Source organism: Medicago sativa, chromosome 7 (genome assembly GCF_051527215.1).
Source record: "Medicago sativa cultivar Bolivia chromosome 7, Bolivia_mono, whole genome shotgun sequence".
NCBI classification, from domain to species: Eukaryota; Viridiplantae; Streptophyta; class Magnoliopsida; order Fabales; family Fabaceae; genus Medicago; species Medicago sativa.
In genome coordinates, this window is record NC_140755.1 from 19,970,602 (window position 1) to 19,996,666 (window position 26,065).

A 26,065-nucleotide genomic window follows, 5' to 3' on the forward strand; every position below is an offset into this window, starting at 1 on the left:
TTTCCTTATCATGAACTTGAACTCACGTTTAATATACAGTATGAAATAGTTACTTTTGCCCCATTGGAATCCAACTGAAATACTAATTGGCCCCCACCAATGATGTGGGTTACCCCCCAAATCGAAAGAAAAAAATAGTTAATCACTATTGAAAGAATGCACGAGGCACAACATGTTTTTTCCATACAAAATGTGACTACTTGACGTAGACAATTTTCAACAGTGTTTATATACTTTAATCCCTCAAAAAAAAAAATTAATATATATGCATGCTTAAATACCAACCATGTATATTTGGAGCAAGTGAATTTAGACTATGCATGAATTCTTAATAATGGACTCAAGAAATTAAAATGTTACACATACCAAATAAATTTTACTATTAATAACTCGACCTTGCACATGATCTTGATTAGAATGTTCATTAGGACCCCACTTGATTGAATGTTGAGATATAACAGCAAACAATATTTGTAAGTATCTCTATGTTTCTTTACATTTGTTCTCATTAATTTTATGTAAGTTCTTTTTACTATATAAACTATCACAATTTCATTCATTAACATTATCTTCTCAAGTTAGAGCTCAAATTTTTTCTTGAATATCAAAAGATGACGGTAAGATCAATTTTCTAAAAATGCAAGCCTTTTCAGAATCAAAACCAATCATATAAAATTATCTTCTAATTAAGTTGGTTTAATTTATGCAATTCTTTGTTGCAGTTACTTGGCTGGATGCATAGGAAATTTCGTCAGAATAGTAGTACAGAACCATTCAAAGATTTGGTCATTGGTAAGCCAACATGCTGTTTTCAAGCTACATACATATTTATTTATGTTTTTCCTAACATGCATTGACTATTTAATCATGTTTCAATAAACAACTTCATTAAACATAAGATATAAGCACTTATGTGTAAATTATTTATACTATATAAAATCAAATAAAGTTAAATTGTTTTTTGTTTTCGTAAGTTATTTGGAGAGCTTGTGAAAATAAAATGAAAACAACTCATGAACATGCCGTAAATTTTTTTCATAAGTTCTCTCAGTCTTACATATTTTTCACGTGAATAGACAAATTCCAATAACGCAATTCAAACAAAGCCTTGATGGCCATCAAAATAAAATAGTAAAAACTCTTAGTAGAGCATGAATAATGAATTTACCAATCATGGATGAGTAATTGGAACAAAAGTATGCAGCCAAGGAGAACTAAACTATAATATGATCTTGCATGCACATGAACATAAATGTAGCCCAAGAAGACAATTTACCTAACAACAACCATTGAATAAAGTTATGTGCTAAATTTGAAGTATTGATAAAAATAAATCAACATAAAAAAAATAATGATTCAATAAATCTTTTGTACCAATCAATAGGAGACGCAACATCATAACTTCTTTGAAAGTCACTCATCTTAGTATTACTCTTGTCTAATTAAGAGGACACCTCTTCAAATGTTGTCCAAAGCAACAATTTTGAGCGGGACGATAATCATTCTTAGCGGACCTTTTCAACATGGTTTCAAACGGCCACTATAACTTTTAAGTTTAATAAATCTCATTATGTTCCTATTCATATCTTGACTATAAGTGCATGTTTAGACTCACTTTTAAGGGAACGGAGACTTAAAATTTGCCATGTTTAAAGGTCCTCAAATATGATTAACTTTTTTCGTTGTTTAAAGCAATTTTTGGTTCTACTTGCTTTCACATAAACATAGTTAAATAGACATCGTATTACCTTAAACTCGCTTTTAACGAAAATCAATTTTTCTATGTCGCAGGAAATTCTTGCAATTGTCTATCAGGGAAACCATCACTTGATGAAGAACAAAACTATCATCAAAAACCAAATCTTGGAATCAGATTCAACAAACAAACACAAAAACCTCAAAACAACTTCAGAAAATCATTTGCTGGTCTAGAATCAACAAGAGAAGAACATGAAGAAGAATATGGAAGACAATCACAAGATGATGATGCTATGTTTGATCTCTTCCCTGGCTTCCTTGCAATTGGAACACTTGGAACAGACCAACCAATTTCATCAAATCCATCAACACCATCATTTCAAATCTCAGTTCAAACCATAACGGAAAATGAAAACGAAGACGAAGTAACTGAAAATGATCTCAAACTCATCAATGATGAGTTAGAGAAAGTTCTTGGTGCTGAAACAAAAGATGATGTACCAAGCTATGATTCTTCAAGCAGAAACAGCCATGTCAGCACTGGAAGAAGTAGCCATGTCAGCACTGGAAGAAGTAGCCATGTCAGCATAGTAACAATAAGTGGAAAACCAATTGAAGGAACAGACACAAATGCTGTTTGTCCTTTACAAGGTTATTTGTTTGGAACAGCTGTTGAAATGTCTGAAACAGCAGTTACTAGTGTTGGTAAGAAAGAGCATAGGACTTCACTAGGTGAACTTTTTCAGAGAAGTAAATTGGCTGATGAGATTTCTTTTGGAATGAAATTTGAGAAAGAATTTGATAAAAGAAATGAAAGGGATTCTGAGAAATATTCTGCTTTGAATATGGTGAAAGAAAAGCTGAAAAAAAGAATGTTTCATTCATGTTCTAAAAATTCTTCATCTGCGAATGGTGCAAGTGTTGATTCTGCTTCAGCTGAGAGTAAACTCAATAAGGTGTGCATATTGATTCTAATGTTAGTTAAACATTAATTTTACGTTTTACGTTGTTTATTTTTAACCGAAATAGATGCATGTTTGATATCGTGGTGAGTTTGACAAAATTATTGTGACAATGATTTTGTTTAAAGTGTAGTTTTTTTTTTCTTCTAAATTATGATGGTTCATCAAAGTTTCTACTTTTCTTTTGTTGATCTTAACTAAAATAAATTTGTTACTCATTAGTGTTAAATTTAGCTTGAGTCGTGTTTCTCAATAGTTAAGCTAAATTTGTATCACAATATGTTTGGAAAATGTTTGGGCAAGATAATTGAAAATTTTGTCCTCGTGAGTTTAGCTCAGTTGGTAAGGACAATGCATAAAATAAAAATATGCAAGGTCCGGGGTTCGAACCCCGGCCACCACCAAAAAAAAATTGAAAATTTTAGAATTTAGAATTTTAACTTTATTAAACACTTCGATTTAATTTTCTTTATTTGTAATTTTTGTTGTTAGAATAGGGCAATTTTTTTTTTTAAGATTGTCTTGTTTATATAAATTTTAAAAGTTTTGGAGTAAAAATATAAATATATACTATAAGAAAAGTGGTTTGAAATGATAATTTTAAAAAGTTCAGATCAAATTAATATTTTGAGAAGCTGGAGGAGCAATCTGCAAAATTTGAAAAGTTACATTGACCAATTTAGAAAATTTGAAAAAAGTAGGGGTTATTTTGCAAATTTTGAAACACATAAAGAGCAATCAACAAAATTTGATAATTTTTCCCTAAAAAAAAATTGATAATTTTATAAGGATAATTTGAAATTCACGGTAAAGAATAACGTTTTTTTATTTTATTTTTTTTTACAAAATACTTACAATATTATAGCTCGGTGCAATTTTGAATTTGAAATATGATTGGCTTATTCATGCTTATTAAACTCTTTTTATTTGTTGTAAAAAAAAAAACTCTTTTTATTTACCTCATAAAATATAATATAATATTTTAATTATTTTTGGTTAGGAGTGAGAATAAGTTAGGTCGATCTAAGCTTTGTAAAGTCTAAGTCTGTTCTGTCAAAAAATTTAAGTCCTAAATCTGACATGCGATCTATTATAGGCTTATTTTTTAAGTCCGAGTCTGAAAACCTTATATGATATGGTAATTTATTTAAAAGTTTATTTCATATAAACATCTTTAAATAATTAATGTGATTTAAGGCTAAATAGACTAACGTTCTAATAGATCAGAGAGATTAAACCCGCTTTTGATATTTAACATGAGTTTTTAAAGTACTTTACTATATATTATATCATATTTCAATCATAGTTTATAACATTTTGGGGGGAATAATACATTTAAATATGCGAAAAAATAATGTAGGTTTTCAAAAAAGTCTAGACCTTCTTTGTTTATGAAAAAATTTACCCTGTCTTGACCTGTCGTAGCTAACGTTGTCGGCCCCTGTAAACTCATCCCTATTTTTAGTCTGGGTAGATAAATGGTATTGTTCTGTTCATGATTATAAATTTTGGATTTGGTTTCTAGATTCTCCATATGTTCCGGAAAAAAGTTCATCCAGAAAGTTCAACAGTTGGACACAAATCTGGCAAACATCGAAAGAATGAGAACAAGAAGAAAAACATGAATGATGGAGGTCCCAACAAAGGCTACCTTGTGCATCCAGAAGAAGATTCATCTTCTTGCAGGGAGCATTGGATCAAAACAGATGCAGATTGTAAGTATGCATTATTTTTCCATATATATTTTGTAGTATATTGTTTACACCTGAAAATAATTATAATGTACACATTAATTCTTTTTTACCTACAACAATAATGAGAAAGCCCTACTTGTATCCTCCTCCTTTCACTATATCACAAAAAGAAAAATGACAAAAAAGAACAATACATAGAAGAAAAGAATCACTAATGGTGTGTGGAAAACCTCATTGATAACTTTGAAAAATGATGAATCATAAATAAAATGATTGATTTTCGATGAACAGTATTATCAATGTTTGCTTTAACTTTTTTTTCAATATTCATTTTTTTATTGAAAAAATTCATGTGAGTTCCACATATTCAATATTCATTTTTTTATTGAAAAAATTCATGTGAGTTCCACATAAATTGATGAGCTCATGTAATTTTCAACCAATAAAAAGTCGAGTTTAAAAAAAATGTTAACTTAGTGTTGTTAACCTATCTCAATGAGATGAAACATATGTTAATTAAGTATCAACTTTCTACTCTTAATGTCATATTATTAGGAGAATTATTTTTCTCCCTTTTAAAATTGCTTATTTTCTTGATCCAACGGGAGTTAACTCACGCTCGACATTTTTCAGTGGTAGTTAACTCACGTACTTTTAAGATTGGTTGACCCGACTTAAAAAGTGATTAAACCGATTTAAAAAGTGTCAGCGTGAGTTAACTACCGCTGAAAAATTTCGAAAGTAAGTTAACTTCCGGTGGATAAGGGAATGATCAATTTTAAAAGAAAGAAGGGCAATTTTCTATTATTAGAAGTCCATTGATAAGTATATCCCTTCTTTTGTTGGATATAGCCAATTGATAATTTACAACTGATTCTTCTTGTATATGCCACTTTGAGGCTGGAGCCCATATTCTGTTACACCTTGCCTACTACTTTTAGCACGCCTATATATGTATTTGTTTGTTCTTACTTGTTTTTTCTATGCATATTGCAGATTTAGTTCTAGAGCTTTGAATGGCAAAGAAGAAATTGGGTTGTTTAAGTTGTTATCCTCTATTAGTAATGTGTAATGTCGTGTTTGTACTTATATATTGTGGATCTTAGTAATTACTGTTTGTGACAAATACAGTTTGGGTTGATAAATGGAATAATTGAGGTTGTCATCTCCAATGTCTGCCTCATAGTATGTACTACGAAATGGAAGGTTTATCCATAATAATATTGATGATAAAGGTAAATTATACACTGAGTTGACAATATAAAGCATAATTGATTTAGAGGTGTCCATGTAGATGTAGCCATGTATTATATCATGCGGGCATTTCTATCCACACCTCAGTGTTAAGCAAGGGACCAGGTTTTGCTGCTATAAAATTAGCACGCAGATTTCAATCTCAGTTGTTCATCTTAGATCAAACGGCTTGAAAACTGTGTGTTTTTAGTTAAAACAATCATGACCGTTCAGTTGTGATCAGATGACTGTAATTGATTACAGCACCCTGATGTAATAGCAGGGAATCCTGTTTTGTTAAGCAAGTATGTCTTTCTATTGTTTTTGTGATGAAAAATGATATTTGGAAAACTTTTGGGATACCATTTAGTTTCCTTCTTTTTTTATTATATATATAGAGATCATGATAGAGAGTTATCTTAAAAGTTGTCACAAAGTAGTTGTCAAAAATATCATTTCTCTTTTGTGATATATCAATTATTTTCACTTTTAATAGTCCTTCTATTATTTTAGTTTTTGATTTGAAAATGTAATTGTGATGATGTGAACCTATTTGGGTTGGTCCATTGGTGTTAGCTTGGGACCTTGGATTGTGCTCTTCCTCAAGGTCTCAAGTTCGATTCTCTCTATTGCCAATGCCAATTTAGATGAGTTAGTTTAGTTTTTTTTTTAAAAATTGTGATGATGCTAAGAATCATGTTTATTTGATACCACTGTTCATGATACAATTATGTCTTATCATTAGGGCTGGCAATGAACCGAACCAACTCGATAATAGTTTGGAACTCCATTCGACAATTAACTCGTTGAACTTGGTTCATGAACCAAATGAGCTGAACTTGAGCTGAAAATTAAGTTCGTTAAATAAATGAGCCGAACTTAATCTGTATATAGTTCGACTCGATTGGTTCATGAGTTGACTCGATAATATATACACATATATATTTAATTTATTACAAGCTTCCTCTTATACTAAAATCATATGTATACTAATTATAAGAAAAGAGATCCTTAAAATAAATAAGAAAAGAGAGAAAAAAAAAACTAATGATAAACTAGTGCAAGATTAGGCTTTTAACGACACATATATACTATATTTTGTCCCACATCGGTAAGTTTACACACACTAGTGAGGACAGGTAGTTATAAATAGAAGCACATTACTATGGACAGCACAACAGCATAAGGTGCGCATGCTCTTTTCCTGGGTGGAGAGGCCAAACATTTTAATATTATTTTGTTTATTTAAAATATAAATTTAAAGGTCAAGATATACTTTATTTTGACAAAAAAAAAACTTTTGAATTATGTTACCTGAGCAAACGAGTTGAACCTAACGAGTTGAACCGAGTTGTTCGTGAACTTTAAACGAGCCGAACTCGAGTCAAAAAAATAGTTCGTATCGAACTCGAGTCGAGTTTCGAGCTGAGTCAATTCTTATTGAGTCGAGTCGAGCTCAGATGGGTTCGACTCAGCTCGACTCATTTCCAGCCCTACTTATCATATACAGGTCGTAGATTTCCCTAAAAAATATGTATTGGTCGTAGATAATAGGCTAGGAGCGCTCTAATATAGGCTAGGTGCGCTCTAAGGATGATTCTTGATCATAAATTAAATCGTTATGACGTTTGAATTGCAATTATGGGATAGATAGGGTATAATGGTAGTTATTGATAAGTTAATTTGTTGTAAATAAACTCAAATCACATATATGGGATAGATGTTCTTGCAAGTTTCATTCATATAGAAGGCATGTCGTAGGGAGATGTGGTGATAGAATTACAGTTAGGAGTGTTTAAATTTAAACCACTCCAAAATCAAATTGCAAATTGATAAAAAGAAAAACCAAAAATCACACAAAACCGAATAATATTGAATGCAACGATGTTGTTTTGTGAAAGTCGTTCGGATTAGATTGGATTTCAGATCACTTGTTCAAAACCAACCTGAATCAAACCACATAAGCAAAATTTTATTACTTATTCAATTTTTTTATGAGTACTAATGTCAAGACGGACACGTTTCCATTGTATATAAAGTCAAAAAAAAAAATTTGTAGAGTCCAACATTGTTTCTATTTTTGTGGATTGTTCCTCCTATTGTTGTTGATTGTTCTTATTTTAATGAGATTTAACTAAATTTTTAATTGATAATTTAAATGAAGGGTAAAAATGGAAGAAATATTTTAGCCTGTATGGTTGTATCCGATTCAATTACTACTTTAACCCTAGACAAGCCATACTAATACCATCCAATTAAAACCAGAAGGATTACCATTGATAGAAATTTTTCGTATGTACTTTGGAACACGAAGCTCAAGCTCACTCGTCCACTGGATGGCATTACTGGAACCATCCATCCGGAATATAATATGAAGATTCCCATTCCTCAAGCAGTGTTCCCATTGTGTAATGGACCACAAAGGCTATCTCGGCTATCATTGATAGGGCTGGTTGCTCAACCTATAGATTTCAAAGGAAACCCGTCGCGTGACCATATATATATATATATAAGGGTGTTTAATCACATTGATATATTAGTTCGCTAGTTTTTTTAAACACATATCAGATTACTTATTCACATAAATTTATATGAAATATAATTTTAAACAGACTTTCAAAAGACTAGACTCATACTAAAAAGTAAACATATGATAGGCCACATATCAAGTTTATGCCTTTTTTTTTGTTGCAAACTAGACTTAGGTCTTACAAATCCTAGTTCAACCTAGTCTATTCTCATCCTTAGTCATGATACCTATGGTGTCATTCAATAAAAACACTTCATATTGCCGTATAAACTTAAATTATATCCATTTTAAAAATAACTATCAACCCATAAAACTTAGTTCAACCGACAATATCAATATTATTAAGTTTGACGTTATTCCCAATTTAAAATTCATAACTTTATAGTTTTTGTGTGAGTCTCATATGGTTTTCCCACTAGTACATAAAACACTTTTTAAGTAGGGTGAAAAGGATTTTTTAAGTTGGTTGGGGATCTTACTTATAGGTGGCCGATTTAGTAACTATTTTGATTTTAAGCTGGACAATTCGTCCCACTTAAAAATGTTTTATTAAGTCAGGTCAGCCCCCTTAAAATATGTTTATTAAGTCGGGTCACCCCACTTAAAAAGGCTCAAAAAGATTTAAAAAAAAATCACAGTTTTTAAGTTTACTAGACTTTTCACCCGTGCTACTGCACGGGTCATATATATTTTAAATGTAGTAGGCCAAAACAAAATTCAATAGCTCAATCATAACTTATAATTTTAATGTCATTATTTTTTGTGTGGAATAATGTCATTATTTTTTAGCATATATATTGATCCTGTTTTTTCATTACTTATTTAAACACCACGTTCGAAGTACTATTAATACAAAGATCATCTTCATCTATTAGCAAAATTTTCAGACAATGCACAAACCGCACCATGAACGATTCCGCCTAATGTTAGGCAGCATTAAGGCTGATATATTCCTACCGTGCGATACCTATACAATAGCTAACACAAACCACACTCATGTTTGTCTCGTGTAATGGATTTGTTTGTACCTTACTAAGCTCAAAGCTCATATGGCATTATATATTGACATGAGCAACCTGGTTATTTATTACTCCCTCCGTTTCAAAATGAGTGTCGCTTTAGCCAAAAAAAATTGTTTCAAAATGAATGTCGCTTTTAATTTCCAATGCAATAATAACTTTTTCTTTTCAATTATACCCTCCAATTAATATTCTGCACACTACTTCCAAAGTATTACTTTTAAAACTAACCAATAGCTAATAAGGATAATTTGGTAAAATAACCATTCTCTTTCTTTTAATCATTGCATTTCTTAATATGTGTGTAAACACCTAAAACGACACTCATTTTGAAACGGAGGGAGTACATTCAAGCTATCAAAGTATGGTAAATGCAAAAAATGCCTTGAGCACCATATCAATTAAATAAGCAACCGCTACCAACAGTAATAATGACACTATATGACTATCAATAAAGCAATTAAGCATGAGATGGCCACGTGACAGCGTGTATAGATACGGTTAAGCTTATTAGTTAATCTCTTCTTTTAGGGTGTGTTTGGAACCCAAGAATGTGGAAGGAAAGATTAGTTAAGGATGAAAAGCACACAAATCAAAAATCTTTCCATGGTTTGTTTCAAGAGAACAATGATAGAGGAAAGAAAGATAAGTGGGTCCCACCCACAAAATTGTTTCCGACCTCTACAGCGCGGAAAGTTGAAAAAGTGTATATTTTTGTGTTTGTTCCAATTTTACCCCTCACATATATACAAATAAATATTATAGTTATATAACATATTATATTTATATAATATAACATATCTACAAATAAATTAGTATATATTCATGTATATATATTAATATCCTGACAATAAGTTACATGTATTAATATATATTAATTTTGTATTTAACTCTAAATATACTATATAATTAATAATCAATTTATGATTAGGGATATTTAAGTCATTTACTAATAAAAGCATCTTTCTTTCCTTCCTCGTTCACCAATACCAAACAACTTTCTTTTCACTTTCATTCCTACAACATTCCTTCCTCAAACTTTCCTTCCTCAAACTTTCCTTCCTAATCCAAACATTGCCTTAATGTTGTTTAGTCCCAACTTATCTTGAGCACCTTACACAATAAAAGCATTTTGATTAGTCCCAACTTACAACCATGTGATAAGAAACATAGTGCAGAACATAGATGACAGCAAAGTAAACTTAATATTCATACAACCCTTGAAAGATGCTGACAAAAAAAAAAAACAAACATGGGACACAAAGTTGTCTTCAATTAAGTGTGCTCAATCTTGGCAGCTTTGAGCTTAAGGGTTTTGGTGGTAGATTTTTCCCCAGCTTCAGCTTTGTCCACCTTATCTGATCCCATTTCATTGGCAGACCTATTTCCAATTACTTTGTTGCAAGGTGTTTGTTCGCCATCTACCAGGTTGATTACATTGTTGCAGGACACTTTGCTGCAAGGTGTTTGTTCGCCCATTTATAGTGAGCCATGGTTTTACGCTTGCTGTGAGAGATGAGGGTAGAACAAAAGGAACTCATTTCTTCCGTATATAGATTATGTGCATTAGTAATTGCTGCATGGGTAGTAGTTGCTCCATGGGAAATATACATCATTGAATACGTGTATGGTTTTGCACTTGGGTATTGGAATGGTTTTGGGGGAAATTTGAACTTGAATTGGGGTAATTAAGTAGCATGGGAATGTGTATCACTCTAACTAATTACGTTTGAAAAATGGCCCAAGTGAGATTATTAGGTCATAGTTGTAGACATTTAGTGGGAGATTTGAAATTCAAATTCTGCATTAAATGAGATTAGAAGCCAGATTTCCCTCCTAAATCATTAGGTTTAGGGTTTCTAAATAGGGTTTGGAGATGTACTTTAGGATTAGAAATAAAAGAAAGATAAAAGATGTGGTGAATCCAAGGGTTTCACGGTGGAGATGGATAACACGGTTGAGAATGAGAATGAGAATGAGATTGGGTTTGGCTTTTGGCACTTGAGCGGGTAGATGTTTTCACCAAAATTTGGTTTGGCGTTGAACTTGTTATTTTGGCATTTTGTCTCTTTTGCCGAGGTTTTTAAGTCAAATGGATAGCTGCCCATTAAAATCACTAGGTCAATAACCTCCACTTACATTTTTAAGTAAGGTGGATAGTTGCGCATTTAAAATCCTTGTGTCTAGCCTCCACATAGGTTTCTAAGTTAGGTCTACTTAGGTGGATAAATGCCCACTTAAAATCTCTGTGTCAATAAGTATTTTTTTTTTTACTAGTGTCCATTTCATTTTTAAAAAAAAAACTATCAATTATTCAATTTTTATTGAACGTTGTTATACAATTAGATAGTCTTTTTAATAAAATAATAAAATTAGATTACTTAGAGTAGAATTAGTTTTATACTGACAATATACTAACTTTTTCTTTAAAATAAATAACAAAAGAGAGAGTTTTTTTTTTTTTTTTTTTTTTTTTATAGAGAAAAAGAGAGAGAGATATGACATATCAGTTGTCGGAATCTTAGGATGATTATAGAAATTGCAAATCAACAATAATGGTAAGCACTTTTCAAAACGAAATAAAAAATGAATACTATGGTTGCTGTCTACTGTCATCTTCGTTGGTCTTGTTGGACCACACCACCAATGCAGCATGAGCATAGCATGGCATATGCCCTTCGTATATTTTCTATTCCCATTCAACAACCACGTTACATTAACATTAGTGGCCATTATCAATTTTGTTTTTGGTTGATGCCAAATTGACAATATTAAAATCAATAAATGTAATATTTTGTAAGAAAACATAGGAATATATAAAGACAACTTTGCTCGTTTCGGTTGGTTGAATGAAATGTATTTGATGTAAAAAAAAAACAATTAATTCAATTTTAAATAGTTATGTGTATGAACACTAAACTTTAGTGTCTCATTTAAAAAATTATGTTGGATCATCTTGATCCTAACATATTAATCGTGACATCAAATATACATAGAACAACATAAGACAGAACATCACACGAATTTTGTAAGTATTGAACAATTTTTTGTCTTTGTGTGATTTTGATGAAAAAAAATATTTTGATATTTTAAACAAATGGTATATGAAACAAAAGGTTGCGATGTGGTTTAACCAAAAAAAATTCAGTTTTTTTTTAGTATCTTGCCCTCATTTTGTCTGATTCCAAAAACAAATTTAAAGTTAAGCACAAAACATTGAAGCTGTTCTATTCAATTCTTTATTTTTCGGTATATTAAACACACTCATAATCTTGTCTCTTAGGTTATTTGTTAGTTGATAATAACTTTGTCTGTCCATTAAAAAAAGAAACGCAAAGTCTCACTTGCAAACTAATAACATTATCTTTTTATTAGACTTAGAGACATCTTTTTATAATTTTTACACATTTATGAAGAGTGGCATTGTTTCACAAATTTAAAAACCAAAATTATTGTTTACTCAATTCATATATCAAAATAAATTATTATGACACTAATATTAACATTTTCATTAATTTTTATATGAAAATGAATTGAATAATTTCCTTAAAATATTAATATTAATTTTATTATTTTGACTAAAGATATTTTCCTTATTTTTATTATTATTACTTTGACTGATAATAATATTTCCCTTATTTGTTGTTTGACTCAAAATATTTTTCTAATAAATTTAATTAGTATAATCTATCGTGTATAATTATTTTATAAGTAATGGAAATTTTTTTTTTTGTACCCTACTTTATTGCCAAAAATCCAAAACTACCATACTTTTTCGAAAAATTGCAAAAATACCCTACTTTTTCTGACTTTCTGGTACCACTCCACTTGGAGTTGCGGGGTACCCTAAAAAGTGACAAAATTTTTGTCCTTATTATACCCCTCAATCTCCACTTGCGGGGTACTTTATATTTTTTTTTTCCGAAATTTTATGCTACAACGCAATCTCCACTTGCGTTCTATTTTTGGCATTTTTTTTAAAATTTTTAAATACCCCTCTACTCCAAGTAGAGTGGTATAATAGGACAAAAAATTTTTGCATGCATGGTGTACACGTTAATGATAACTTAATGATAATAATAATAATAACTTAATAATAATAATAATAACTTAATTTAAAAAAAAACTAATTAAAATTATATGTTTTGTGTCCTATTATACCACTCTACTTAATAATAATAATAATAATAATAATAACTTAATAATAATAATATTTTTTTTTAAATTAAGTTATTATTATTATTATCATTAAGTTATCAATAACGTGTACACCATGCATGCAAAATTTTTTTGTCCTATTATACCACTCTACTTGGAGTAGAGGGGTATTTAAAAATTTTAAAAAAAATGCCAAAAATAGAACGCAAGTGGAGATTGCGTTGTAGCATAAAATTTCGGAAAAAAAAAATATAAAGTACCCCGCAAGTGGAGATTGAGGGGTATAATAAGGACAAAAATTTTGTCACTTTTTAGGGTACCCCGCAACTCCAAGTGGAGTGGTACCAGAAAGTCAGAAAAAGTAGGGTATTTTTGCAATTTTTCGAAAAAGTAGGGTAGTTTTGGATTTTTGGCAATAAAGTAGGGTACAAAAAAAAAATTTCTAAGTAATGATATATGAACAACTATTTCGTGACAACTTTTGAAACAATCTTCTTGCATTTTATTGTTAAAAAAAATAAATAAAAAAAATGTGGGTATGAGTGAAAAAATTGTTCAAAAATTGTACCAAAATAGTTGTATATGTACAATTTCTCTTATGTTTTTACATGTATCTAATGATTTTATCAAAAAATACATTTAATGATGTGTCTCCATATCAACCAAAATAAATACAATTTTTTTATCGTCAAAAAAAAAAAATAAATACAATTTTCCTAAATAAAAAAACTAAATAATATAAAAATAATTATTTTAATTAAACTCTTTCCTTTTTATTATTATTATTGCAAGAAAGATAATAAAAAAAATTATTTTTCGGTCTGAAATGGAATAATACCGTTGGTTAACGTTCACATTTATCCACGTGTCTTACTCTCCCGCTCCGTCCATCTATCCGTTAATTCCCTCTCTCTCTCTCTCTCTTCTGCAACTCTCTTCTCCCTCCATTGAACAATCTTTCTTCGTTTTCAAACAAGGAGAAAAAAGTAATTACACACACATTCATTTCATTTTCTTCACAATGGGAAAGCTTCTATGTGATTCAACCACCGTCGCCGCCGAACCGTTTCAAGGCTCACCGGCGTCGGCGCTTCCTTGGATCGATTCCAAATCGCCGACGACACAAATGGACACCATCGGAACCACCGTAGATCTCGTCGTTCCGGTCAATCTCTCCGCCGACGCTTTCACCGGCGGCGGATGGGAAGATGTTGTTGGTTTGGAAGACATTCAACGACGTCATCTTCAACGTCTTCATGCAAAGGGAGTTCTATGGAAGCCACCGGCTAATGTGGATTCATCTCCGTCAGATCTGAGATCTGTTGTTTTCCGGCTTTCTCACGGCGGTGAGGTGGAATCTGACGGAAACTGTTTATTCACGGCGTCGAGGAAGGCGATGGAAATGGAGGATGTGGATGCGAAGGAGCTGAGACGGAGAACGGTGAAGAGATTTTTGGAAGATTATGGATCTGTGAGTTTTGAAGAAGGTGAAGCGATTGATGATGCGATTCGGCATATGTATTCGCCGGATCTGATGTTTGGTTGGGGTATTCATGTTGTTCAAGAGGTGAAGTTGTTGGCGAAGAAGGAGGATCGGTTTTCTCTTGATTCTGCTATCGACGAACTCGTTCACCTCGGCATGCAAAGGTATTGAATCAATTCAAATAGCTTATAGATTCTTTGATAGATTTTGCATAATCTTGAATGTTGTTAATTTGAATAGAAAATGAGAAATTAAAGAAAGATTTGATCTTTTATTGAATTGATTTTTGATAGTATAGTATTAGCATAATTTGAAAAATGATTTGAATATTTTGTTGAATTGTTTTTCAATTTGTGTTTGTTCAATATGTTTTTAAGGGTTTAGAATTGTTGATTTTTAAGGTTTTAGAATTGTTGAAAAATTTAGAATACAAGTTTGTAAGATCTGAAAACAGCTATGATTCGTGTTATTCTTGTTTGCATTTTGATTTTTGAGTGAAGACTTAAGACCCAATTTGGTACCTCCCAATTTTTTCTCGGCCCAATTTAGTCTCGACTACACATAATACACAAACTACATTTTTATACTGTGGACTAATTAGTCACTTTGTTATAATGAATCATAGACTGATTAAGTCTTCCGAATAAAAATGTGTCAAAAACTAAATTGGGCCGCGAAAAAATTAGAGAGACCAAATTGGGTCTTGTTTTCTTAACTTGTTTACACTATTTGTTTTTTTCTTTGCTGAAAAATGAGATACTAGACAAACGTTTTGAACATATTTTGGTTTGAGAAGACAGAATATTAAATTTTGTAATGATGTTTATTGTGTCTTGTTTTATTGGTTGTTTTCTTTACACAATTTGTTTTTGTTTTGTTTTGTTTTTCTGATTGAAGAGAAATGGCGGCGGAGTCTATTTACAAAGAGAGATGTATTCCTGTGAATGATGGTCAAACTTGGGCCAAATACATGTTGATCTCAGGTTCACCTGATGATGAATATGATATCATCACATTGCAATATACTGAGGAGGGTTTGTTATCTGTAGATGAGAATAGAGAGGGTCGTGCTGCAGCTTTCGGAGATGATATTGCAATCGAGTGTCTTTCTACAGAGTTCAAGCGTGAGATATATGTGGTAAGAAATGCAGGAACCTTCAATGGAGACTTGAAGTTTCTTTTTCATTTTTTTAAGAAAAAGTTTCTTTCTACAAAGAGAGATGTATTCCTGTGAATGATTGTTCCGATAACATGTTACATTGCATGAGTTGTTGTAGAATCTCAAGATTGTCAATGGTTTTTTTTTAATGGATTAGGTTAATTCTTTTAAAAAAGTATCATTTTTTATTTGCCAACAATCCTTTCTTTCCTACTTGTTTTATAGCTGTTCAGTGCATAGCAGAAAAAATGTTTTGTTCAATTATAGTCTGGAAATTATTTGGAAAATTGATGGGATTAGAGGAGCCAGCCACTAAATCAATCACTCAATGATATTTTTTTGAGTATTACATATATTTAATAGTGTGAAGATGAGTTCTGACCTGTTGCAGATATACTTGTGTAATGTAAGACATTCAATTATTTGTTTGTAGAAGCATTAATCAAGTATAGTATTCTGTGTTGGAATGACGACCATCTGTTATATATGTCAAGTATTGGTGGCTGGCTGGCTTGCTGATTCTCATATTCTCCAATGTGTTTGATTATGACCTGAAATAACTGCTTTTGAGACTTTATGATTGGGAGTTCGTTTGTGATGATTATCCAAGTTTCTTGTTTTCTCATTCTGGATACGAGCAGTTGTTGCGAGTTATCCTTTTATAGTTACCATTACATGTAACATGGTGAAGATTTGATTATATGATTCCGGGTTCCAGAATATTGAAAGTTAATGCAACTTTTAAAATTTGTCTCTTTGTGGTGTTTGATTTGTGTACATATTTGTGGCTAACTGTATCTAAGCATGCTTCCATCTGAATTTTCTTCATCTATTTAAGGTGCAAGCGCATGGTTCAGATGCAATGGTTGATGAAGAAAATTGTGTGTTTTTCCTTCCACATCGTCCAAGGAGCGAAATTGCAGAACTTCCCTTCTTCCTTTTCATGAAAGGAACAGGTAATGGAGAAAATAGTTTTTTCTGTCATGTACCTTTTTTGCTTCCTCTTTTAAAATTTAAAATGGTTGAGTGAATTTTCTTAACAATTTTCGACACACAGGTTGGTGCGGTGCTGGAGCTGACCACTATGAGCCCTTGATTGCTCATCCTTCCGCTGTTGTTTCCCAAGAAAAGGTTGCTGTGGTACTGTGAGTGTGAGGCTTTCTTAGCCTGCAATTTTGTGGAGTAGAGGATTAAGTAGAATTAGAGTTTCTTCGACCCTATTTATGGCCACTCTAGAAATGTTTGGCCGCCAACAATCTGGTTCTCCCAAAGGCTGGATTTGGTCCCAAGGAGAACCTCATTGTGTCACATTTGTTTTGTTACTGACATTTAGAATCATTCATCTTTGACTCTCTTTGACATTTGACAAGCAGGTTTTGCTTGCAGTTTGCGCTACCCCTAGAGTATTGTATTAGTTTCACCGGCTTCTGTTTTGTTGTTCTTGTTATTGAGTTTCTTAGAGAGGTTTGTGCCATCTAGGTAGCGTGTTGTTCAAATTGAAGAGTTGTTGTATCTCAGTGGATTTCGTCACAGTAATGAAGTGGCTTACTTTCTGGATTTCTATATGTTCATTTTACTTTGCATTTCAAAATCTGATGCAGCCTGGGTACCACTTTCCACCGGTAATGTCGTACTTCCAAAGTACTCTTCTAGTCTCAAATATAAGCAAAATAAATACATATATATTTTTGCTTATATTTTAGACCGGATGATGTGTTTGATAAGCATCGAATGTGGTAAATGCAAGCTTCTGATACATTGTCGGGGTGTGCTCCTGTCATTGATTATTAGTATGTGAATAGTTGTTTTTGTAATGAAGTTTCCAGTAAGTCTTCACCCTGTTTCAGGAAGGAAGATCAGAAATGCACTTGGCATATAAGCACCAGCTGCACAGTGGAGACAGATATAACAATATGACAAGTTTTGAATATAGCGAATGTTTGGTTGAGATCATTTTCAACCCAAATTTGAAATTGCGCTTTTCAATTTACTCAATCAAATTTGAGTGTAGAGATTTTTTTTGGTTAGAAAAACAAGGTAGACATTTTTTTATTGGATGACTAGCATTGATTATTTTGGAAGCAAGATAATTCTAGCTTCTGTCTACTGTTATTATTTAAACGAACACAATTCATCTATAATCTCACTCTTAATAATACTCATTATCAAACACAAATCAATATTTTTAACTCAACTTTTCCAAATCAATTCTTGTAGCATATTCTGTCATTGATGCTATAAAACCTAAACCATGTGCATATCATTAATTTTTTAAGTTAGTTAAGGTTCTGCAACGAACTAAGAGGCTTACAGTTGTAATGACAAATCGATGGAAGAAACGTTCCTTTGCATGGAATCATGGTGGTGATGGCCGGATTAGCAGAAGAAATTTTTCTTCTTGGTTTGGCTGGAATCCATGACATCTTGTGGGTTCAAGTTCCGCTAGTGTTTTTGGAGGAATTTAAATATGAGTATTACTTTTCCCACCCTATGGCCTTCTCGCGCTCCTTGCAAAAATTCCAAAAATACCCCTGGTCTGGATTACATATTCCGAACCAGATTGTTAGTGTTTCCAGATTATAAAATCCGGACAAATACGATATGAATATTTTGTGTCTTTCTTTGATGTCAAGGGTCTCAGTTGACCGTTATACGACCCCCGCATAAGCTGAAATGCAATTGCAGGGGTCGTATGAGCGGTCAACAATGACCATGACACCACAAACACTCCTAAAAGCTACCTAAAAAACTAATTTTTTTTTGAAGAAAATGTAAGAAAGGAGGTGAAGAAGAATGAAGGAAAATGTTGAAGATCCAAGCCTTTTTATAGCCTTATATAAGTCATAGGTCTTAATTACAGTCAAATAAAACGTGTTCCACATTCAAAACCGTAAAAAAATGCATTCAAACTCCACTAACTGGCCAAAGCTTTGGTGAAACGTCACCGGCCAAATTGTTACTGAGTAATTCCGGATTTTATAATCCGGCCAAATGCATTCAAATTAATTATTTTTGTTTATTATTTTTATTCGAATTTTATTTTATTTTTACTTCTGGTAAAACAGTATTCCGGATTTTAAAATCTGGAAACATCTGCAAAATTCTAACAATCAAATCCGGAAAACGTAATCCGGAGCAGGGGCAAAATTGGAAAAAAAATAGGGCGCGCGAGGAAAGACATAGGGGTGGGAAAAGTAATACTACTCTTTAAATATAATAAATTTGTAAACTCTTTTGGGTTGAAGGTCTTCATTCACTCTAAATTTTAAACACTTAAACTGGTATTGAGTACTAAATACTTTTTTATAAACAAATTTCATACAAAGAAAGAGAAATGAAGAATTGACTAGAACGACTAGATCATGGCTTAAACATTCTCACCCTGCTCCTAAAACTCCTGAAGGTGTCGGAGATGGATATATACATCCTAACATGTTGTCACTATTTTGTACTATCGGGACTGGGACATATTTAACACAATTTCAGAGATGTATGTCAATCGAATAATGAAGACAATTTTAACTATTTTTTTTATCCAAAGATCAAAAGGAAGAAACTAACCGAGAAGTTGAAACTCCGGCAAGGTACCACACCACTGCTTAGTAGCAAGACGGTTAACCAACATATTGACATACAATCAGTAATCACCTCACTTCTCTATCTCGCTCGCTTTTAACACATATTGGCTATACATAATTGTAGGGATGGCAATTGGACCCAGGTCCAATGGGCACCCGCAAAAAATACCCACAATGGGTAGGGTAAAACCCCGCTTTCGTGGGTATGGGCTTGGGTCCGGGTAATTACCCGCAAATTTAAGTGGGTATGGCTGCGAATAAGGATACTATACTATCCAGCCCCGCAACCCGCATATACATATTTATATAATATAATAAATACTTTATTTATTTTTGGTGCATAATTATTTAATTTATTTAGCTATTTACGTCTATACCTAAACCTTAAAACTAATATAGTAATGGTTTCATCTTTCCCTTCATACCTTAAATCAATATAATGTATATTTTAGTATGCACTTTTTTATATGTATTTTGAATGTTTTTACTTTTATTTTCGAGGAATATTTTGGATGTCTTTTTACTTAGCTAAATATTATGGTTCGTACTATTTTCTGAGTTGATTTGAAAATTTTGGAACCATAGTTTTATTTTCAATTGTGATATATTTTATTGTCTTTTCATAGTTAAAGTGCGGGTAATGGGTGCAGGTATGAGTACTTAGGTGCCCATAGGGTACGGGGAAAGACACTAAAGTTGTTACCCACGAGGGTACGGGCTCAGGTACGGGTATTTTTTACAAACGCGGGTATGGGGAAAGGTACTATAATACCCTACCCATTGGGTACCCATTGCCATCCCTACATAATTGGGATGCAATGAGAGCCTTTTTATAGATACACAATACTTAATGTTTAAGTAAATACCAGAAAATCAGAAAACAAGATACACTCTTTTAAACAAAAAGAGTAATTATTTCTTTTTGACGAAAGTAATTAATTAATTATGTTATATAAAATATAATAAGTAAAATAATAAAAGAAAAAAAAAAAAACACTTAAGAAATAGACCCTCGGTTTACCAAATATAGAGTTGGAATTTTTGTTTTGTTGTTAACCTTCCGTTTTTAAGAGTAAGAACTCTGATAATTCAGAGTTTAGATAACTATAGTTTAACAAATAATTGTTTTATTCAATAATCAAGTTCATTGTCCTTAACTATTCATCATTTGGTAGGCTTATTTCTTAAAAAATAAAAATAAAAAATTCAGTTGGTAGCTTATGAACGTTAAATAACTTGATTTACTGAGTCAGAAATTTTGAGAAACCGTGAATCGTGATACTTTACAACCCAACCCCACTGTGGGCCGGTTGGACCGGCCCATTTCTACAGATCTTCAAAAACCTCTCCTATTCTGTTTCGCAGTCTTCTCTTCTTCCATTTCTTTCATTCACCAGTTCGATTCCCCTTCATCTTCATACCTCATCAAGCTTCATCTCTAAAAAACCGCTCCATTCTGTAAGAAAGATCTTTCCATTAAACTTCATCAATATAGTAGAGTCATTATTTTTTGTTTGTTAAAGAATGCTCATCCTTTTATAATGAATTAAAATTGATCCATAAATTGTTACTGTTATACAGATTCATCTTTTTTGCATTTCAATTTTTTTTTTCTTTTCATCTAAGACCGTGGAATATGTGGGAGACTTTGGATGATGTTATTTTATTTACGGTTCAATTGTGCACTGCACAGTATATGTTTGATAAAATGCCACAACGGGTTTTACTTCAAATTGTGCGTATGCATTCTTTGTTTTCTGCTGTTTGGTTTTTTTATGCTTTGTTAGTGTAAATGGCATGTGGTATGACTAGACATGATACGATTAGAAATGACAATATTAGAGAGAGTTAGGGTTAGGTAGTCAATCCCGGATAGCAGTATGAAGTGGCGGATCCTATACAGCGGGATTGCTGGGTTCGCTAAGGGTAGATTGTATAAGAACAAAGGAGAGATTGTATAAAAAACAGAGAACAAAAAAGGATGATAAAACAATTACTAGTTAGAGATTCAATGTGTTTTTTTAATGTGTATTTCAGTAGTAGCTGATTCCAACGTAACAAACAAAAAAAAAAAACATATGATAAAAAAACGTAGAACATGTAATGAATGAAAGAGTTTAGGGTTGAAAATGGAGGTTACAAAGAGAGAATGGAAAGGAGAATAGAGAAAGGGGTTATGGTTGTGCAAAAAACCCAAATTTCCCTTCAAACGGTTCAAAATTTAAGGACAGTGATTTTCCTAAAGCGGAAACCAGAGCACGCGAATTGGGAACCTGCTCTCCCATCTAGAGCAGCCGCGGACCAGAAGTGGGCTGGGATTCGCATTCCCGTCGCGGTTTTTTACTGAGACATGCCCCTCCTCCGCGATCCTGCCGGGATTGACTACCTAATCACCTATTGTAGAGAAGATGATAGAAACTTGGCTTAGGTGGTTGGACATGTAGAGTCTAGACATGTACTTGTAGATTCTATAGTATTAGTAAGGAGAGTAGGTTAGATGGAGGATAGTCAAATACCTAGAGGCAGAGTAAGACCGAGAAAAACCATAAGAGAAATTATTAAGAAAGATTTAGAGATTAATGTGTTGGATAAAGATATCATATGTGATAGGAAATTATGACATCATTTGATTGATGTAACCAACCCCACTTAGTGGTGTAAGGCTTGGTTGTTGTTGTTGTTAGTGTAACTGATGTGGTCATTTCAACACTGTTAATTAGTGAACTAGGTGTGATGTGTGAGTAGATTTAATATCAGTGATGTTTTATTCATATCAAAGTGTATGAAGTACGTTCCTTGTTTGCTTTGCTTTAAAATGCTTCTTGCTGCTTCTTTATTTTGATAATATTTTTTCAATTCAGATATTTTGTCTTAATCTGTAACTAAATGGTTCGATTGGTTCAGAGATTTGGATCGGTAACATGGCTGGGAAGGTGGCGAAGGCAGCTTACGACGCGAAGATGGGGAAGCTTCTTCGAGAGTACACACAAGTTTTGGTGGTTTCATCAGACAATGTTGGATCGAACCAGCTTCAGGGTATAAGGAGAGCACTGCACGAAGATTCAGTGGTTGTGATGGGGAAGAACTCAATGATGAAACGCTCTATTATCCAAGCAGCAGAGAAAACTGGAAACAGCCATGCTTTCCTTAATCTCGTTCCACTCCTTGTGGGGAACGTTGCTTTGATTTTTACCAAAGGTGACTTGAGGGATGTTAGTGAACGGATTGCCAAGCTCAAGGTTGTCAATCCTATTCTCATGTGCCCGAAGTACATGTCATATGACTCGTACAAAACTTGTTCCTACATGCAATCCGGACAGTTGCCATTGGGACTTACATGTTGTAACCAACAATCGTCACAAGCTTCCGAGCCTTTTCTTGTAAGCTCAAAATTCTCGCCGCCGCAGCACTGTTACATGATGAGATCGAGACAGTTCTTGTTGACAAGTATATGGTCTCCTTTTCTCCTTTTGGCTGGTAATTTGTGATGCAGATGGAGGATTTTGATTCCGTGATTTATAATTTCATGAGGGATGCCTATCGCGAGTTTGATCTTTTCCCCTGGCCCTCTTTCCTTTCAAACTTTTTATAGTTAAATTCTTCTTTTGTAGGAAATGATGGAGAATGGAAATGATGTTGTTTAGTAATTCTATTACAAGGATTTCTAATTCACAGAATTTTTATCTTATGTTTAAATAATGAGATGGATTTGTATGTCAGTGGAAATAGATCCCCTAATGTTTATTTTTTTCTCAAAAATATGTTGTTTTGATATAGCCTTTGGCTTTAGCTTTTAATCTGTATGCCACCTGAAACTTAAAATCTGTTTATGATTATGGTTTTGATAAAAGCAATTTTGAGTTCAGATTTCTAAATTGTGATGCACTTGCAGCCAATGGAATGATGAGTACATAAGTAGAGACTCGTGTTCCATGTTTAACCCTGAATTTAGTGCTTTGGATTTTTTGTTGAGGCTAGGAACAATATTTAGTATTTTGAGAAATTAGTTTGATGATTTATAATTGGAGTGTGTTTTCAATTTACCAAATTTGGACTTGGAAAAACGCCCTAGATACGAAGTTGTTATGACAGGATTTTAGAGTGTTTTAAGGTTAAACAACAAGGATTGTATGTATGTATGTATGTATAGATAGATAGATAGATATGAAGTTACTAGTAATGATAGTGCTTGAATACAATAGTAATATTCAAAATGTGAGTGTATCTGATTCTTGATTGTGATTTGTAGAGTAATTAGGAGAAGGAGAAAGCACTAAAGTTTTAATTATTTTACTTGACAATTTAGATGAGTATGAATCATTTTAAGCAGTACTATAGTTATTTGAAGATTATATTTACGTTACATGGACATGGTGGTTTGGCAGCTGATTTCTAGGGCTCGAAAGCATGGAGGACTACAGTTTGTATTGCTAGAAATAGAAGTTGTAAATACCAATTTTTGAACCAAAGTTAAGGCACATATATGTAATGTGGTCCCCTATCCATGAGCTGAATAAGAGGGTTAAAGACTTGTATGTAATTGGTGCTTGGAACTTACAACTGTTGTATATTGTTTTACCTATTGATCTGCAAAATTTCATCAGTGGCATAATTGTGTCTCGTAAATGATTTGGAGTTCTAGTTCATCATGGACTTACTCATGATGGTGATTATTCTAGGTTGCTTAGGCGTAAATATCCTCTGAGCAATTCTCTAGTTTTAGAGCTTCCTTCTAATATGCAATTTTTCCTTTGGCAAACACCTAGCTCTTCCTACCCGAACACTGAAGTTAAGTCTTCTTCTCGAAGTTTTTTCTTTCAAAAAGGAGATTTTACTTCATTGCTTATTTTCTTGCCTCATTGCTAAGGTTGTTTGGGATTATAGTGTCAATTTCCTATAGTCTCTGATATAAATATGATGATGTTTTGGATTAAACTGGCTACCCCAGTATTATGATATTCTTGTGCTAGGATCAAATAAATCTTTGAAGAAGTTGGGATACCTATTATTACTCCAATAACATCTAGGAAGTTTTTCTATGCTACAACATACTTCTATTAGGCAAGCTTTTAAGATCATTGCTCCTTAGGCTTCTCCAATTGCTCTTTTTTCCAAACGTCGTTGGCTGAGAGGCAATTAAGTGTTTTTTTTGACACTTTTTAGATCAGTTCAATCCCTTTTTAAATTGGTTTAACCGATTTAAGAAGTCTTCCAAATAACAGTTAAGTTAACTGTCCTTGGAAGTACAGAGGTAATTTCATGGGGCCTAATAGCAATTTGAGAAGCTTAAAAGAACAATTTCCAGCTTTTAATGACCTGTTAAAGTGCTGCATTCATCTCATTTGATTGACGTTTCTTGGATCGGACCAGAGCTGCATTCATCATCTGATTGCTGGTGTCCTTTTCTTCAGAGAGGATATTCACTCTCGTTTTCAAATAATTTGGATGACTACTATCTGAATTATTTGGAAGGAGCGTAATCTAAGGACTTTTCAAAACAAAGAGTCGTCTATTAGTTGACAGGGTAAAACTTCACTTATGGTGGTGGTTTAAGGTGTACATGCTATTTTATCTTTCAATTTTCATGTCGGTGGGCTAATCCGTCTCTTTGTATCGATTATTCCACCGACTAATGCCGCTTGTTTGGCTTTTTCTATTTTGACCGTGTCTTTCTTGTATTATGAAACTTTGTTCTGATTCTTTGGTAGACACACTTTGTTTGTGCTTAGCTTGGTCTCATTTGTTTCTACTTTAATATAATCCATTTGACTTCTTCAAAAAGAAAATAAAACACTGCTTCATTTTACTCGGGCAAAACATGGTTTGGGGTGGTGGCTTGATTACAAATGAATGAGCTCGCAATAGCAGCTAAAACTCTGTAACAAAAGAGAATACAAACACACACAACCAATTACAAGAAAGTAAACAAGACATCAACAAACACAACCCAACTTTCAGCAGTTCACATCAGAAAAAACAATCTAAAACACTGCTGCAACCATCCCGCAAACACACGACTCATGATGCACAAAACCATCAACCACTCAGCCATTCCATAGCTCCTCCGGAGGAATCTATAGCAACAAAAACTGATGGGTTCATGATAAGACACTATTTCTACTCAGCTACAACATATCATAAATATAACACCTTCCTCTGATCAAACCCACACACTATGAAGAGAGAGTGAGAGGTCGTTGGAGAGAAGAGAGAAGGTGAAAAAGTTAAAATGAGTTTTCTGATTTTTGATAGTTAGCTTAGGTCTATAAAGATGAGGCATTTTGAAATTCTAGCACGTTAGTTTAAGATATTCTATGCGATGTTCCAACACCAGACGTACAGAAGCGAATGTCGAACTTAATGTTTAAACATCGTAAAGACTAACACAATAATACATAAAAGTAAAAGACAAGAAAAATAAAAGGCACAGGAGAATTGTTAACTCAGTTCGGTGACAAACACACCTACTCTGGGGGCTACCAAGCCAGGAAGAAAATCCACTAGTGTAGTCCTTATTCTAAGTTCTCAGCAAACTCCTCGTTTACAACTCT

At 32.8% G+C, this 26,065-nt stretch overlaps 2 protein-coding genes and 1 pseudogene across 3 annotated transcripts; all 3 read left to right on the forward strand.

Moving 5' to 3' along the window:
- The first annotated feature begins 567 nt into the window (after nucleotides 1–567).
- LOC146904892 (protein LAZY 1-like) lies at nucleotides 568–5,594 on the forward strand. Its single transcript, XM_085725354.1, has 5 exons — nucleotides 568–617; nucleotides 723–792; nucleotides 1,792–2,654; nucleotides 4,186–4,375; nucleotides 5,351–5,594. The coding sequence occupies exons 1-5, from the start codon at nucleotides 612–614 to the stop codon at nucleotides 5,368–5,370; spliced, it is 1,149 nt and encodes a 382-aa protein (XP_085581480.1). The 5' UTR covers nucleotides 568–611; the 3' UTR covers nucleotides 5,371–5,594.
- Nucleotides 5,595–14,157: 8,563 nt separating this feature from the next.
- LOC146904893 (Gap junction beta-4 protein) lies at nucleotides 14,158–17,493 on the forward strand. The gene is made up of 4 exons (XM_085723807.1): nucleotides 14,158–14,941; nucleotides 15,675–15,915; nucleotides 16,775–16,892; nucleotides 16,994–17,493. The coding sequence occupies exons 1-4, from the start codon at nucleotides 14,316–14,318 to the stop codon at nucleotides 17,083–17,085; spliced, it is 1,077 nt and encodes a 358-aa protein (XP_085579933.1). The 5' UTR covers nucleotides 14,158–14,315; the 3' UTR covers nucleotides 17,086–17,493.
- A 3,342-nt stretch (nucleotides 17,494–20,835) lies between these two features.
- LOC146904894 (large ribosomal subunit protein uL10 pseudogene) lies at nucleotides 20,836–23,273 on the forward strand (annotated as a pseudogene). Its single transcript, XR_015018592.1, has 2 exons — nucleotides 20,836–20,972; nucleotides 22,419–23,273. The product of XR_015018592.1 is annotated as a large ribosomal subunit protein uL10 pseudogene (transcript).
- The last annotated feature ends 2,792 nt before the right edge of the window (nucleotides 23,274–26,065 follow it).